The 18114-nt window shown below is 41.2% G+C and overlaps 1 protein-coding gene and 1 pseudogene across 2 annotated transcripts; one reads left to right on the top strand and one right to left on the bottom strand.

Moving 5' to 3' along the window:
• Positions 1-2318, bottom strand: part of LOC111219347 — an 8109-nt pseudogene extending 5791 nt beyond the window's left edge.
• Positions 2319-4302: 1984 nt separating this feature from the next.
• On the top strand, positions 4303-16536 carry lmcd1 (LIM and cysteine rich domains 1). 2 transcript variants are annotated; one of them, XM_022742176.1, is made up of 8 exons: positions 4303-4658; positions 4860-5048; positions 11277-11374; positions 11645-11900; positions 13089-13238; positions 13425-13676; positions 14568-14786; positions 14896-16536. In XM_022742176.1, exons 2-8 carry the CDS (start codon positions 5022-5024, stop codon positions 15004-15006), a joined length of 1113 nt encoding a protein of 370 aa, XP_022597897.1. In that variant the 5' UTR covers positions 4303-4658; positions 4860-5021; the 3' UTR covers positions 15007-16536. The 2 variants fall into 2 exon arrangements, with proteins under 2 accessions (XP_022597897.1, XP_022597898.1); XM_022742177.1 differs by having other exon boundaries at positions 4845-5048.
• Positions 16537-18114: the final 1578 nt, after the last annotated feature.

The raw sequence follows: 18114 nt of genomic DNA, 5'->3' as shown, positions 1-18114 counted from the left end.
AAAAACTCTTTACTTTAGTCAGATCATTATAATGACACCCTTTACAGTAAAATATGAGTACAGCTCCGTTCTCGAGAACAAGAGAAGCATGTGACTTAAACAGAGACATTAGAATACTAGGTTAACAACCAGTAGAAGTTATTGGCAAGGTAGCTAAAAGGAAAACATGCAAAACAAGCCATTTATAAAATAAAATTATTGATTCTGATCTTATGCTCACAGACTTGAGGGATATTATAAAATGAATCATTTATAACTATATATTTATATACAAAATATTAATCTGGCAATATATTATTTTATATTATGCATTTTATTCTTAAAATTCAAATATCCTCTGTGAGCAGCAAATATTCAGTTATCAAAATGAGCTCTACTATATGCATACATACTGTCCATGATAACATCTGTAACCTTATCTCTTATCATCACTGAGAGGATGAACATTATCATAATCATGCTGTCTCCAGTATCAAGTATCATCATCGACCACACGAACAAAAAAGGAAAATCAATAACACTAACAACATCCTATGAAATCTATCATTTTTTCATTTAAAAACCATCAGTACATTTTTTGACACAACTAAGTCCTAAAAAGTCCCATGAACATGGTTCTCTTTAATCCTCCTGACACACTCACCACTCCTCTCCTTTCATGTTCAATTCATATAATGGAAATTTACCCTGTGTTGAAAACCTGTCAACTAACAGACAAAAAACGTTCAAACTGCATAAAACATTGTCTTTGTTTCATCTAAACTCATAGAACATGTATAGCAGAACTGGAGCATTGAGCATGTCTGTGGCCTAGTTTTAATAGCATAGAGAAACTCTGCCAGAGACTTGTTGATACAGGATTGTGCACTGCTCCACTGTTACAGAGGACTGCACTGGTAATATCTTAAGTGGGAGTTCATTGTCGTTTCCGTAATGTACTCGGCACAAGCCCAACAAACTGCCTCAACGCCCAAACAAGTGTCTAGTGAAAGTGTCTATGTTATGGTAAAGGTGTGTATTGTGTGATGTTAGTATCAAGAATCAATAGGAACGACAGCTGTCTTCCATCACAGTCCCAGCGCTGAACTCTTATTCTCTGGGGCTTATTTCTTCATGAGAGAACTTTTATTGGAAAGTGGTAGTGAGATGCTAATGTATTTGCCATCAAGGAGACGTATTTCCCAGAACTGAGTTTTGTATTTTTCCCTTTCCAAGAACAAACTGTCTTACCACACCAAGGACCAGGATTTACCATTTGAACCTCAACATCCCAGCTGTGAATCCCTGAGTGAAATCCCTCTGAGCCCAGGACACAAATGGTGGATCTTTAAACCTCTCTGTGTTTTCAGGAAGCTTCTGTTTCTCTCCTCGTCTCACACTTGTCAGATCCTCAGACAGATCAATTCTGGATGAAGCAGTGTTTGGATCCAGAATCACAGGACTGTAGGAGACCATCTCCTTCATCTTGTTCCATTCCAGATGTTGAAGGTCAGGTTGCCCAGATGTTCAGCCATATCTATCAGAGCTCCTGAGTCCAGCTGTGGATCATCAAGCAGGGGGCGCTGCTGAACTCTTTCCACTGTAACCTTGTAGTTCCTCAGGAATGAGACGTCTTCAGCTCTCAGCTCGTCCTCTGTGGCTCTGATTGTATCTGACAGAGCTGCTATCTCTCTGCTCAGAGCCTCAATCTTCTCCCTCATCATCCGACTCTTCTGCTCCTCTTCCTCCCTCAGAGCAGTGATCCTGGCCTCCTCTTCCTCCTCTAGAAACTGATGAAGCTTCTTAAACTGCTCCTTAATCTGCCTCTCTGTGTGTTGGGCCTGGACCTTAATGTGTTCTGCTGTTTGATCAAAGTTTCCTTTAACTTGTTCAAACAGCTTCAGTTTCTCCTGTAAAGGCTTCAGGGATTTCTGGAGCTCCTCTCTGTGATCCTGTGCAGCTTCATCGATGGGTCTGAATCTGTGGTTGTTGTGTGTTTTTGAGTCTCGACAGACGAGACAAACTGGCTGCTGATGGTCCAGACAGAAGAGTCTGAGTTTCTTAGAGTGCAGACTGCAGAGAGGCTCAGCCTCAGCCTCAGCTCTCTGATCTCTTTCCAGTAAAAAGGCCTCACACAGATTCTTTAACACCAAGTTACGAGGCGGATCATTCAGAAAAGATATTTCCTTACAAAGTGGACACTCGTGAATCAGTTTCTCTGTCCACCATCTCTGCAGACAGTCGTTACAGAAGCTGTGGCTGCACGACAGAACAACTGGCTCTTTGAAGATATCATGGCAGACAGGACAGGACAGATCCTTTTCTGATTGAGAAGACATTTTGTCGCTGAGTGAAGCAGGAAACACAGCAGGCAGAACAATGAAAGCAGAAGCCAGTCAATCCAGAAAGTTCACTGAAAGTTAGTTTCCGTTTGAGTCTTAGCTCCTGTAAATGTTATGTTTATAATGTGGAATCAGCTGCAGGTTGAGTCCAGTACTCCAACAATCCCAGTTGTACCAGTGTTGTATCACCTTCTTTCTGTGACCTGATTTGAGTGTGGTCAGCTGCTGAATAGTGAACAAACTGGGCACAAAGTGCAGCACATCACTCGCGTCGTTTAATATCCACGCCTGTTGAATGAGGAACGCACATAGCACACACCCATAAGGTGCACGCAAGCACAGTTAACGTGAACACGCCTTTTATAAAGGTGTGGTGGCAGGTGTTTAGTCAACAGTTCTGTGTTCTACAGACAGACTACAGACTGTCATAACACTGCCTGCACAGGAGGCAGGCCACAGCTATCCTGCCCAGTCTGCCTGAGCTCAACCAGCCCAAAGTGTGCACCACAGGACCAAAGTGGTGGACCAGCCATCCATGACACCACGCCTCTAATTTAGCTAAAAATAGTATCAAACAATCAGATGTAATGCCACTGCAGAACTGGGAATGTAAAAGAAAGCATCAAGTGAAAAATAAGTGATGTCATACTCTTTTTAACCTTGTTGCCCCTGTTGCCCCCTAGGTGGTGCCGTCGGGCTGAGTTTAAACTTGTTTGTTCCTGCCTAGTTTGGTTTAGCCCAGGTGTCCTTTCTGACTCTTATTAGCATGGTTCTGCACACCTCTTCATGGCTCTGTCTGGTTCTGTTTAGCCCTGTGCATTCTTGTCTGACTGGCTCTTATTAGCCCCACTTTATTCTATCAAGTGCTGTTTAAACATGTCGAATCTCGTGCTGCATCTCTGTGGTTTCACTTTTCTGACTCTAAAAGTTCCTGCCAGAAAACATACAAGATTGAAATCTAACGTTTCATCTGTCGACATCCTTTGACCCTAATGATTGTAGTAATTATACATGTAGTGCACAATGTCTTCAGTGAGGACCTAGTATCCATTGTTATAGCATTGTAAACACAACTGTTTACTTAACTCATTTATACTGTGTATTACACAGCGTAAATGAAGTAAATTATCTTATTATTGCTAACTCTAAGATCAACATACAGGCTCCACATGTGGATAGGATTGGTAGAAGAGGCAGGAAAGAACAGAAATGAGGTAGAGGAGGTAAAAGATGTAATTAGTTTTCATGAGTATAATAATTTCAGACGGATATGTCAGTGATGGATATGTAATGTCACTAGGAGTTCTGAAAAAACAAGAATACTACAGAGTAAATCGTGAGCACGATATGAACTGACCATGTGGTCATGATGTGCATGGTTGATCATGTGACATGAAGTCACTTTTCCCAAGTCTTGGGAACTAACATCTACCTTTTAGGCCGTACCTGGCTCTGTTAAACCCATTTGATTTATTTAGCTCTGTTTGGCCTTGGTCCTTAATCTCTATTGGCCAAGCCCGGCTCTGTTCGGTTCTGTTCGGCTCTGGCTGGATCACTTTAAACCTCTTGTGGACCTGCCTGGCTCTTTAGCTTCTATGCCTGGCTGTGTTAAGCACCATTTGGTCTCATCTGGACCAGTATCCTGCCAGGCTGTGTTCAGCCCAGTTTGGCCCTGCTTGGCAATGTGGTCTACATTCTTCTGAGCCACACACTGAAAAGCTGCAGATTGAGAGGAGGAGGAAGAGGAGGAGGAGGACTCTCGGATGTTCCTATTGGCTGAGCACTTTTTCAGACTCACTCTGATTGGCTGGCAGAATGTGAGCAGGGAATCCCTCAGGGCTCTCTCTGTCTTTGTCTCAGATTAAAAACACAAACAGTCCAGTCAGGCCTCGCTGCTCCAGGTAGACCTCCAGTCCGCTGAAGACCAGGACTGAACTAACAGTCTGATCTGTTCTGCAGCAGAGGGCAGGAGTCATTACCAACAGTACAGCTGTTGTTTTTAAGACCATAAATCTCCCTCATTACTGCCAGTCTGCTGATATAAGGTCTACAGCTGCAGGCACCTGTAGAATTTAACAAAGTAGAGTGAATTTCCCGCTCAGCAGAAGCAGAGGTGAATGAGGGAACTGCTGTTTCGCTGTAAGGCAGAAAACGCTGGGAGACAAATCAGTTTCCCTTCAGCGGCATGTTGGAGCAAAATCAGGAGGTGAAGAAACCTGCTCAGTTCATGTTGCAGAGGGTGGAGAAGGAGTAGCTGGCAAGCAGACAAATCTGGAGGGAAGAGTGGAGGAAAAAAGACTGAAGAGGAAAAAAGGGGCACAGCTTAAGACGAGAAAGGTGAGTTTTGTTGTTGTGAGTTTATAAAAGTAGAAAAAGGGAGAGAAACGAGACAGAAAAGAGGGAAAACAGGGTGTGAAAGTGAAGTGTGGAACCAGGTAGAGAAGGGAAAAAAGATTTTGTAGCAAGAGTTAAAAGTGAAGAAGAGAGCTGATGTTGCCCAGGAGGATTGAGATGAAAGTCTAGACGGTTAAATTGCAGTGGGCTGTGGAGAGCCGGCGGAGCAGAGCGGCGGCAGGAGCGACTGTGGGCGGGGAGAGAGGAAGTGTGGTCGACAGGAGAGGAATTTAAAGTCCCCATTGTTCTGGAAGAGCAGAGGCAGAGAGAGCAGAGGAGCCAAACGGCCGACAGACGCTGGACAACATGGACGTGACCTCAGCCATGGCGAAGGTAGGACAGAAACATTTACATCTGTACCGCTGAAATTCTTCATTCATTAGATACTGCGAGATTAAGAACAGACATGAGGGGGTCAAGGGTCAGAGGGTTTGGTGTGATGTAAACTCTGCTGTTGATGGAGATCTGGAGAAACACTTGTCTTGGAATAAAAAGATTTAGTGAGTTAAGTGAACAGTTAGCCTGATAATCAGACTTAATTGTCTGTGAGAGCCGTTGTTAGAAGCAGTTAACCTGGTGTTTTATATCAATTTGTATAATCTTTTGATCTATGAGTTCTTATTACTATGCACTGATTTACATCAACCCTAACCCTACTGACTGAACGAATGAATGAATTACTTAGTTTACTATTGTGTCCTGTCTATATGGGCCTACGAGAAACCATAAATTCACACAAGCGACGAGAGACCTGCATATTATAATTGGAAAATAGACTAAAGTGCTGCTTTGTTTCAGCATATTTTGAAGCATATTTTAATCACTTAAGTACTTAAGGGATACAAATGTACTGGAAACATACTATATGAATTTATATAACATCTTTAATGCACTTAAGAACATTTCTTTGTGACCTGTGTTACACCAAGAGAGAAAGTCCTAAATGGAGCAAATGAAGCATCTCTCACAATCTTCAAACCGTTATTGTCGACAACAGAATTCATAAATCACTGACAAAGAAATATACTATTTATTTATTTATCTTATTCAAGAAATTGGAATAAATACTAAATGGTCCCTCTTGCCTTCTTTTCAAGGCTTTTGACTGCAAACTTAAACAAATCAGAATTAAACAACCTTTTCAGGTTTTTGTTGAGACATTTCATACAAAATTAATTCGAGGACAGAATTGAAGAGTGGAAGTATTTTCATGAACTTTTCTAGTTTTCTGTGAGTTTTCGATCGTCTTTCTTTGATATTTTAAAGTCTACAGTTTGGATGAATCTCTCAGGCTTGTTCACATCCAATTTCTAATTCAGTTGTTCAAAATAATCCATGACCACGAGCACCTGATCCCCCTGCGGGGTCTCCTCTGGCAGGTGTTTAGGTGGGATCTGTCTCCCACGATCCCTCCTAATTCATCCTCTGGTTGTCTGTCCAGAGGTCACATCAGTCTGAGGCAGATAACCTGACGGATCAGTGTCACCTGTCCAGGGTTTGATCCCCTCGCCCCCCTTCATACCCTGGTGATGGAAAAACTGCCATCACCAGGATAGAAATAACCCCCAACACACACACACACACACACACACACACACACACATACACACATACACACACACATGTAAGCCCAGTGTCAGCCTACACCAGCCAGGTGTGGACCACTATATCGAGTCAATTTGAATAAATGAAAAAATACAAATTCTTTATTTAAGGTCCTTTTTAATGATTTAACTGCTTTTGTAATTTTCTTTTAAAAATTGAGTAGAGGGCCGTTCCATCCCTGCCTGACGTCTACCTGTCGGAGGGCTCCTCCTGTCTGTGATGAACTCAGACCCAGACATGAACACATACATAGATTTTGTTGATGGCTCACTGCAGCAGAATCAGTTCTGATGCTCCAGGTACTGAAAACAAACAGGATTTGAACCAGACTTTGGAGCTGGATCATTTAAAAATTACTTAACGGTTAATCAATTACTAAAATCAAAACCGATTTTTACTGTCGATTAGATTATACAGTAACAAATAAACCCAATCACAAAGACAAAAAGCAAAGACAGTTTACACTGAGGTCACTTTCAGTTTCAATGAGAGTAAAGATTTATTTTCAATAATTTATTTATTTTAAATCATTATAATGTCTCCTATAATGTCCTCCTCTGATATATTTTAAACAGTGAAAAACAAGTGACAAAGTGCTCTCTAAATACGATATGAGACATTTTCGGATTTAAATGAAAAACAACGGGAAATATCCAGGAAGCCGTGTGTCAGAGGTGTTAAAGTGCAGCAGGTCGACTCAACCCTCTCTGACCTCCAGCCTCTTATCTCACAGCGTTTCCTGCAGTTTCCCCGTCACATAGCTGACATGTTTGGAGTTACTCAGCTCAACTGAGTCGATCCACCAACAACATACTCGTCTTATCTAACTCCTAAATATAGAGCTGCTGCACGTTTCCCTCTTTCTGAAAAAATGCATTTCTAGTTCGGCTCTTATAAATCTCTCTCACTCAGAGCAACTTATGAGAGTGTGCTGTTCAGTGTTGGTGGTTAGGATAACTCTCTGATTGAAGGTTGTCAGTGACAGTTGACAGAATTAATGTTTGTGCTGAAGTCTTTATTTGTCTTGCTCATTTTGCCACCAAATTTTTAATCATTTGAGTTTTGTCCGTCTTATTCTTATCGCCAACAAAACAACAGTGAGATTATAGTCTCCTGCACGTTTATTTTTTATGTCCTCTTTCAGTGCACTTACTTGATCTCCTTGCACTTGTTAAATGGACGAAGGACTTACACCAAGGTCTCCTATTGAACTTAAGCTGTAGTGATGTCCCTCACTTGTAAGTCACTTTGGATAAAAGCGCCTAATGAGTAAACGTAAATATAAAAAAGGAACTTAAGAAGCCAAACAAGCAAACTTGTTGTTTTTGAAACCAGAAAGAAATGTCAGAGTTTCTTCAGTGTAACTTGTTCACAACCAAGACAAAATTACCTACATCACGTCAGCTGTGTCCTGTCTGGTTTCAGGCTGAGTAATAAGTTAATTTCTTATTTGGAGGAACTTTTGAGTCATCTGTGGTCTTCCTGTAACTCAAAAGCTCCTCCCAGCAGAGTCACAGAGCCACCAGCAAGAGCAATAAACAAATGGCTTTTATATCAACTGGACCTCAAGGGAACTGTGCTCCCTGTCTCAGATGTTAAGATGTGACGCTCATTATCAGCAGCAGAGTTTTAGTGGAACGTTCCTTTAAAGCTGGTTTAAGCTTGATCACAAAATGTGCCAGTTAGCTTGTGTCAGCCCAGTAACATAACAATAAACACACACCATGTCAGTCAGTGTATTCCACAGGGATGTAATGAAGTCTTGTTGTTCTTCAGCTGTTTCTATTCCAGCCGTCAACACTGTGACCTTTTCAACACGGTGCCGATCAGCGGTCTCTTCACTGTCACACACACTTCACACCTCTAAACACACTCCTGTGTCCTCCCTCACTGCTAATGACCACCCGTCTGTCCTCTCATAATGTCTGACAGTCAATGCCATTAATATAAGACATGTCAGTAACACAACAAACAACACACGCTGGAGTTTCCCTGTTTGTTTGTGTATTGAAAAATGTGCAGTTAAAAAAGAACACTGTATTGCCAAAAGTACGTGGACACCTCGGTTTCTGATCAGGGTCTCTTACTTCCAATGGAGAAAAATCTTATAGAAATAATTCGACATTTTGGGAAATCCACTTAATAATTTCTTTCTGTTCAGAGTGAGATGCACAGACTTGAGAGTGGAATCATTCTTCTCATCTAACTCTCAGCCAGAGAAAGCAAATAAGCCTATTTCCTAAAATATCAAAATTTTCCTTTAATGTTACAGGATTTAGGATTTAGTGTGTTTACAGTTTGGGAAAGATGCTGTCCTGTTACACGTGACAGCGCCGCCGTGCAAAAAGTCAAGTCCATATAGAAATCATTCTCCCAATTTGGTGTGGAAGAGCTTGACTGGCTCTGCACGGAGCCCTGACCTCAACCCCGTCCGACACCTTCGGCCTGAACTGGAACACCGACTGCGAGCCAGAACATATCACCCAGCATCAGTGTTGGACCTCACTGATGCTGTTGAGGCTGTTATACCCACTTCATCATTGTGGGGGTTCATCATTGTGTCTCTCGCTCTATAAATATACGACATGTTATGTGTATGAATGCCTCCTTTGGGAGAGACCGGCTTGTTGATACCTGGTGACAGACGGACAGGTGGACGATCCATCTGTCTGTCAGACAGATAGCAGGAGGTTGTTTTAGCAGAGCAGTCATCAGGTTTCATGCCAGAGGTTTTAAAAACACTGTCATCTCTGAGTGTTGTTTCCTGTGTACACACACACATACACACACACACAGAGTCATGTTTTCATCACTTCAGAGGACATTGCATTGACTATAGAAGGCCCCTCGTTATGCCGTTGTTTCTTGTTTACACTGATTCAAACAAAGCCGACGTAATGCTGTCTTTCCATAATCAGAGAACAACCTTCTGTGTTTGTACCTACAGGTGTGAATACAGGTGTAGCATTCCCGCCATGAACAGGCTTTTCACTCATTTCCTGGAAACGTACCCTAACACTAACCCTAAACACTTCTCCCCTAAACCTAACCTTAACCCCAGTCTTGTAACACTGGTGTAACCACAGGGATGAGGACTCAACAGCATGACTCAGAAACAGGCAGAGTTCAGTGATGGGGTAGGCAGACAGAAACCAAGCAAACAAATCCTATAGGTAGTAAATAAAGTCATTAACTAAAAAGACTAACACTAGGAATAATGACTGGAACGTATGAGACAAAGACAAACTGGCACAGAGGAAGAGGAACACAGAGACTAAACACACTGGGAGGGGGAAGACAACGAGACGCAGGTGAAGCCAGTCAGGGTGGGGCAGACAATCACAGCAGCGGGAAACGCACAAGGGCAGAAAGTAAAGGGTCTGCAACGAGAGGACGTGAGTGTCACAAAATAAAACAGGAAATAATGAAAATATATGAAAGAATCAAAACATGACCTTCAGACACAGAGCGGGACGTGACAGGTCTTCAAAATAAAATTAAAATAATTGAGGAAAATGAGGCAGCATTGTCCTCCAGGAATCCCTCGTGTTTAATATGCAACCAGACCTGCTCTGTCCTGCCAGTGTGACTCCCATAGAGAAAATAGTGAAGGCCACAGTAACAGCGTAAAGCATGGAAGAAGACTGTGGCCATGTTCTTTTTAAATGAAAGGGAAAAAGGAAAATAAAGGTGGGGCACAGCGAGGACAGGAAGAGAAAGGAGCGGAGTGAATCAGGAAACATTGAAAGAGGAGAAGTGACTTAAGAGTTTGTAGAGCTGAGGAAAAAAATGAAGTGTTTGGATGACAGATAAGACTCCGGAGGGTTTGTCAGTACAGATGATATCACGGGGTGGATCAATGAGATCATGCACCCTGCGTCTCTGTGAGTGTGTATGTGTGTGTGTGTGTGTGTGTGTGTGTGTGTGTGTGTTTGGTATTCACTCCCTTCTCTTCCTCCCACTCTCACTGAGAAACGTTCAAAACAACAACTCTTCTTTCTCCAAAACATCCTCATGAATCTATTCGACATTATCAATGTTTTCATTTCAGGAAAGTCAGAAGTGATTTTTTCTTGCCAACGACCTTTTCCGTTAACGCTGTGTGTGTTTGGCTTTGTTTTTCAAAACAGTGCAGTAAATTACTGTTACCATCAAACAAACTAATGTTACACTTGTTCAGTTTTCAGGTTAATGTGAGATGACGTTTTGGTTAATTCATGGTCCACATACCAGCTTCTTCCCAGAACAGTCCTTGACAGCAGACATTTATTAAAACTGGAAAAGCTAAAAGATAAGATTATTCTGTCAAGAAAGAACTTTCATTCTTAGTGTTTTAGTTCATAGTTATTATTATCAGGGTTTCTCTTCCACTTTAAAGTGAAGAACTGCACATTAAAACTCTTTAAAAATGTCTCCTTTAATGCGTTAAGAAAAAGTAGAATATTAATGGTCAAACTGACTCCTCATCAGATTCAGAGGAATCAAACAGACTCAGATTTATGGAAGCTCATTTCTGCCAGCAAAAAAAATAATACTTAAAACATTTTTCCCTCTGTATTTTCCTTATTGTCAAGACTCCATGAAAAGACCAATGCCAACGATGTGTCCGTCTATCAGTACTTCCTGACTTCCTTGCTATGTCTGTGGTTCTCGGCTCCAAGTCCGTTGACTCCAACCAAAGATATTGTATCTTTAAAAACAGCTGACAGATATATTATGCAATGTCTTCAAAAGTTTCGGTTTTTCCTAAAACAGCTGGTCACTGTAGTTTATAATACTCAAACTGGAGTGAATTGTGCTTTTGTTGGGGACTATTTCCAGCTGTGGATTAATACACATTTGGTTTTTTAGTTAGTATTTGGGGCAGCAGGAGTGTGGGCTGTAGTGACCTCTGACCTTTGATGCTCTCACTGTTGGTTGTTTATAATGCAGAAACTTAACTGTGTCTCCTCTCAGATGTCTATGAAGCAGAGTGCAGGAGGAGCAGGAGGTGTAGCAGCGGTGTGTCTCATATGTAAAGAGAGCTGCTCTGGATTTCAGCCACATTCTTGGAGGTACAACCCCATTTTTTTAATGATTTATTTTCGCATGAAAAACGAAACAAAAAGAAAAACAATGAAAGGAATGAATGGATTGAAACATGCTTGTGGTTTTGCATATTTTAGCCAAACTGGTTAGGAGCAGCCAATTAAAAAAAAAATCTGGACTTTAATCCCTCAAATTCTCCACAAGCTGGTTATGTAACGTAGTTTTATTTTCTTCCGTAGCTCAGTACCTTCTTTTCTCTCATTCTTCCCATTCACCTTCACCTCTCCGCTGAGCAGGAAAGCCTGTATGGCCTGCGGCTGCAGCACGGTGGACCACGCTCTTGGAGGTGATCTCGAAGATGACCAGCGGATGGGACGCCTGCTCGCAGACTCACCCTGCTCCCATTTGACAGCGAAGGTTAAAGGAGGTGGCGGCCTTCGCATGTACAAGAGGAACCGCATGATTGTGACAAATCCAGTGGTGTCGCGCAAAGACCCGACCTTCAACACCACGACCTACGACTGGGCGCCGGCCGGCCTCAACCAGAAACTGGTGAGGATCGCTGACTGACGCTGACTGACAAAGCTACTGCACAAAATAAATCAGGTTTTTAAAATTAACTCACAGTTTAAGCAGGTGATCTATACCACAAGCAAATGTTTAAATTACCTGTACCATAAAGTGCAGATTCGGTTTGTGTTGCGACTCTAACAGTAGGAATTATTTTGGTTTGTGTTTATTTGTATGTAGAACGGTGGTTTGATTCTCTTTCTGAAATTAAATATGATAAGTTAGATGTGTGAAAAGAGAAGCTTTGAGTCTTCAGACTTTTAAACAGGCTGGACATCTGATTAATCGTGACAGATCTTCCTGGCGTGTTTCCTGTTGGACAGGAAACTGGTTGCCTGTGATTGGTGTCAAGTCAGATGCAACTGCATGTTTGGGATGGGAATCAGGCTCATCTGTACTGTTATTGATATTCCACCATTATTTCAGTTGGTTTGAAATTTATAACAAGATGCAGAAATGTTTAGTTTGCCCTTTATTTACGCCTGGTCTTGTTTTTAGAACAACGCTTTACTCACTAGTTCAGTTCAGGTCAGTTCAGTTCCTGCAGACCGCTCTACATATTGAAACATCTCGAGTGTCTGGTTTCCATTAAAAACAGGCTCAAGTATGTTTCAGGTCTCGCAGCCTATAATTATGATGATGACAGTGATTATGGAGCAGCGCGGTGCGGTGGGGGAGTAGCGGGGGACATTACTGTGGTTGAACTAGTAGAGACAGACCCAACAGTGAGACTGCTCTCCAGATGTCTCTAAAGCTCCTCAGCGTGTGTTTGTTCCCTGCTGTGAAATGATTGTTGCAGCGTGTAGAGTCTGCTGCTCCAGACCGTTAGTCACTATCACACTCATCTGGAGACACACACAGATGTGTCACCGACAACACCTGGACAGCGCGATGACAACTGAATCACAGACTGACAAAGTCTTGTGAACATTTCTTCAAAGCTGAAGTTTGGCATCCAGCCATGCTACTGAAAGGAAATCCATGTTTTCTGCACAGCTCATCTACACTGTGACGTGAGACCAGTGTTATCTACTTCATTCACTTTACAGCGTGTGATTGGCAAGCTAAGATTTCAGTGGTGGGAAGGCCGAAATGAAGAGAATTTAAATTGACAGCGTTTTTAAAATTGCAGTTCTGTAATATTATAAAAACATCCCTCACCCTCCTCAGGCCATGCAGTACATGGAGCTCATCCCAGAGAATCAACGTCCACTCTCAGGGACGAATGGAGCATTGGAGCGACACAGGCACCTCCTCAGCCAGCTCCCAGTCTACGATCAGGACCCCATGAAGTGTCAGAGCCTGGCCAGTGAGGAGGAGGTACAGTACACACTTCTTATTACTCATGATCATCAAGCACAAACAACAGACCCATATTACTTAAATCAGTTTACTAATAATGGTTTTTGTGGTTGAAAAATAACTTGCACCTGAAGGAAAAGTCTGATGAAACAACGTGTTCTTGTTACTGGTTGAGTCTCGAACTTCTCCAACGTCTTCTTGCAGATTTCCTCAATGCTGCTGTTTGTGAAGCACTACAAACAGGAGGTGCTGGGAGTCGGGGAGGTGGCCTTACCTGGTGAGGGCGGAGCTCTGGGGGACGCAGCCGTTCAAAGGACAGCAAAGGAAGCCAAGGATCGCAGCAACAGCGACAAGAAAGACGCTCTGGAGCGCCAGGACACCAGCTCGACCAATAGCAGCGCCTCCTCCGCTACTGGTTCCACTAACGGCACGGACGAAAGCGTTAAGACTGAATATGTGAGTAAATGAGGCGCCTGACATCTTTGAAATTTAAATTTTATGGTAAAAATTGCACTGGTGCACTACTGGCTGCTCCCATTCAAGTGCATGGTGTATCACTAAAAATACCAAAAGAACAAAACCCCTGACTCATAAGGAACTTCAGAAAATGTATGTAAAGTGTGGGACAGTAACCACGTACAGGGCTGGGTATCGAACTTCAATACTTTTATGGATCGGCCGAATTGGTTTGATAATATTCAGGATTGAAAAATGCCTCGTCATTCAATATCAAATTTCAATACCTAAGGATTAAAGTAGTAAATCTCATCAGCGTCAGTGAGCCAATAAGCATGCAGCATGCTGAACCGAGATCTAATAACACTGGTGATTGGCTGCTAATTCACACAAACACATTTCAACTGAGCTAACAAATAAAACTAAAGTAAAACTATAATTTTTACCATAATGTGTATTGTAATTTTCTTTTTGTTAAAATGGATTTGATAGATTTGGTATTGAAAAAAGTATTGATAAGAATCTGTAACGAAGTCAAGGTATCGGTGTCAGCACCGATATGGAAACATTTAGAACAACACCCAACCTTAACCATGTATTAGTTATATTTATGTAACTTCTATTTCTTAAAGGACTTTGGATCTCTTACTGTTTCTCTTAACTGACTTCCAGCCTCATCCAACCTGCCCTCCTTCAAAAAAGTTGCTTGTACTTATCACATTCCTACTACATTGTGTAACACTGAACGTTCCCCCTAAATGCCTCACTCCAATGTTTCCGAGCCCATTCATGTGAACCACGAGTCTCTCTGATCTAGAAACACAAAATGTGTCCCAGTAGTTTGCCACATGACCTTTCGCTTTCACATTGTGTCCTCTCTCTGTCCTCTAGCGGTGTACTGGTTGCCATGGTGAGGTTGACAAGGAGAGTCCAGCTGTTTACGCTGAGCGCGCAGGTTACCATAGCGCCCTGTGGCATCCAACCTGCTTCGTATGTTCAGAGTGTGGCCAGGGATTGGTGGACCTGGTCTACTTCTGGTCCAATCAGAAACTGCTGTGTGGACGACACTACTGTCAGACGGTTTGGCCGCGATGCTCAGGCTGTGATGAGGTGAGATGACATCATCAAGGACAATCACACCGTCCTGTACCATACTGTACAACATCATACCATAATACACTATACAAAATTACATATTGTCTCTGTTCTGCTTCCTCAGTTGATCTTCTGCCAGTCTTTTCACTCGGCGAAAGACGGACAGACGTGGCATCATCATCATTATTGCTGCTGGAAGTGCGGACAAAACCTGGAAACACCCTGCCAGCACTGAGACACAATATGATGTTCAGTTTTAAGAAGTTTTAGCACTGCTCAAAAACACAATGACAAGATGCTTCAGGTACAGTGAAGCAGTAAAAACATTAATACAGTAAATCTTATTAATATTGACTGTGGTTGGTTCGCTTGTTTTACATTAAACAAAAGAAAGAAGTAATGAATAAATAACACGGAATAAGTAGACAAAATGTCCAGTTGATATATTTGTGTTTAAAATACTTAAGACATTTAGCTGACGTTGAAATACTCAAAGACTTGTTCAGCTGAGCCCTACTGGTGTTTCAAGTACTTAACGAAATTTTTAGTTGACACAAAAGTGTTTAAAGTACTTAAAGACACAGTTTGTTGATTTATTAGCACTTAAAGTACTGACAGTAACGGGAGCCAGATGTGCTGGTTTCAGCCTCGAGTGTTGCAGAAACAAACAGCAGCTCACAGTACGGAGGACCAGGCCTGACAATTTAGGAAACTGATGAGTAAATTAACAAATAAGATGGTATCAGTGTAGATTTGTGTTTCACTTGTTGACATTTACTTCAGGCACAAATAATCTTATTGGTTAACTTAGACCTCAGAGAACTGGACAGGTAGAAGGCTGGAAAACTAACTAATTAGTAATTACTAGTGCTCTGCTGAATTTTTTTTTTCTAGATTTCAACCCTCTGCTTTTCAGTAGTTGTACTAATTGTGCAAGTTGAAAGTTTTATTTTACTACCAAAAGTGTAATTGTCTTTAGTTTCTTGTCCTTTATGTTCAGTCAAACTGCAGACTCATTATGCTTTTAGACTCTTTCATGATCATTGATCTCTGCTGCTGCTGAATGCTGCTTTGTGTTAGTTGTAATCCTGATAAACTTTTGTATTTTGGTTAAAAAGGTGTTAAAAAAAAAAGAATATAATCCTATCGGTCAAAGAAGAGAGTACGGTGTAGGAGAGAAAAGTTTCTGGCTGCAAAAATCCCTAAAAACAAGTTGGCCAGAAATAAAATCTTCCCTAGACAGAAGCTAATTAAGCTAATTAGCTTTACTTTTGTTCCATTAAATAAAATTAATCAATGCAATCACATAGCATAACATCATCTAACATCTGCTTGTGTTTTTTTAATCCGTCTCTTACTTTTTGAATGGATTGCTGCTAGCAAAATGCTAATCGTTCAGAAACAGAGATAATATACAGTTTGACGTGATTAGCTAAATATGTAGCATATAGACAATACTGTTCAATACAATGTTATTGTAGAATATAGTGATATCAAATTGAATATTGATAGTTGTTGTCATGTCTGTGTATCCAGTATGAAGTGTTTAGCCTAGCTTAGCATAAACATTGGATACAGGAGGAAACTGCTAGCCTAGCCTAGCTCAGTCAGTTATGAGATGTTACACCTTAAATGTACACAAAGAGATGAGATGTCAATCTTTCTCTGGGTAAGATGACAAACAAGGATTTCACAAAATCCGCTCTGTGAAGGAAATTTATTTTTTGTTGAAGTTTTTGCAGAAATAAAAAAATATCACAAACTGGCAGATCACCAAAACTGTCGTAGCTCATGTTTTGAATTGCAGTGTTTAAAAACTGTCATTAACAATTCACAACAAGGAATTACCACTTAAGTAATAAACTGTGTGCTATTGCCAGATTGTATGATGCCATGTTCATGTCATATGGGATGGATAGGAAAGATTCTCATGTTAACGACATGCAAGGGTTCACGTCATTAAAACGGTTTATACACGGTTGGTTGTGTGAAATTACAATACTGTGCAATGACAATATAACATATCCAGTAAATTTAGGCCTTTGACTGATGTTTGCTGATTTGTTTGGTTTTCAGGCACTAACATATTAGATCAGATGTTTTGGAGCTTCTAGAAAAATTTCCCAGCTGTAATTGTTACTTGGATGTTTATGTGAATGTTATTTACAAATGGGAAACCCATGGCGTCCCGTGTGTTGTAGCTGAAACAACTCATTCACTCCATTCTCTGGTAGACATGAGAGGCTGAACCAGAAGCTTAGTATCTCTTCATTTCTATCTGCAAACCTCTGGCAGTCCATCATATCTGGAGTACGATCTCGGTTGTTCTGTGGACGACATTTCTTGGTTAACAGTCTGGAACAATTTAGATCGTATTTCCAAAAATCCCAACCACAAACTGATACACTTAAAATGTCTGCTCTATCTGGAGAAGCTCATATTCTCTCCTGACTGTGAGCTCTGCCCTAATGGGGACACACAGTCTTTTCTACACATATATTGGAACTGTCCAGGGGTAGTGCATTTCTGGAAAAATTGTATCTAAAACCTTATCTGATCTACGTGAATGATACCTGCTCTTTAGATCTCTCATTGCACCAGAAGCTTGCACAGTCTTTACTGGATATGACATATATGGAGGTGCCAGTATCAAGGATGCTTTATGCCACACAATCAATCATCAGGGCCTGGACTTCCTTCACTGACAAGGTCATAGACCGTATACGATTATCGTCACGCACATGATACCATACAGCGATGCTTACATTTCTGATAGGACATGAACATGGCAGATGGTATTTGGTGCTTTGGAGGTAACCATCACCATTTATTTGCATCAAAATCATCACAGATCAGATGGTGTGAAGAGATTTTTCTGCTGATCATGTTTTCACAGCTGATTGATTTAGAATAAAAATGATTTCTGATTGAACACCCTGTTGTCGATCTTTTTTTTTTTGGTGAGAGAGAGATCACTCAGTTACACATTGTGACTTTCAGTATATCTGATAAAAGTTTAATCTGTAATGTTTACTTTGACTTTACAGTGAGTGGGTTTCGTGTCTTGTGATGATTAAGATCAGCTAAACTATCAATAATTCAAGGCAACAATTAAGGAAACAATTACCATTTCAAATTAATTGTGGAGGGTAATGAATAGACCAACTCTGATGAAATTCAATTGTACACAACCAAGCTGCATTGAAAAGTTTCACTTATAACGTTGGCCAAAGATTAAGCTCCAGATCATTAGATCATCCATCCAGCTGGACCGAACGTTTTACAGCTTTGTAGCATAGCTCTGGTTTAACAACAGAAAAATTAGGAATGAGTTTAGAACGTG

This window comes from Seriola dumerili, unplaced genomic scaffold, assembly GCF_002260705.1.
Source record: "Seriola dumerili isolate Sdu_G_001 unplaced genomic scaffold, Sdu_1.0 BDQW01000066.1, whole genome shotgun sequence".
In the NCBI taxonomy this organism is placed as follows: Eukaryota; Metazoa; Chordata; class Actinopteri; order Carangiformes; family Carangidae; genus Seriola; species Seriola dumerili.
Note: the sequence above shows the minus strand (reverse complement) of the source record. Positions and strands in the feature narration are given on the sequence as shown.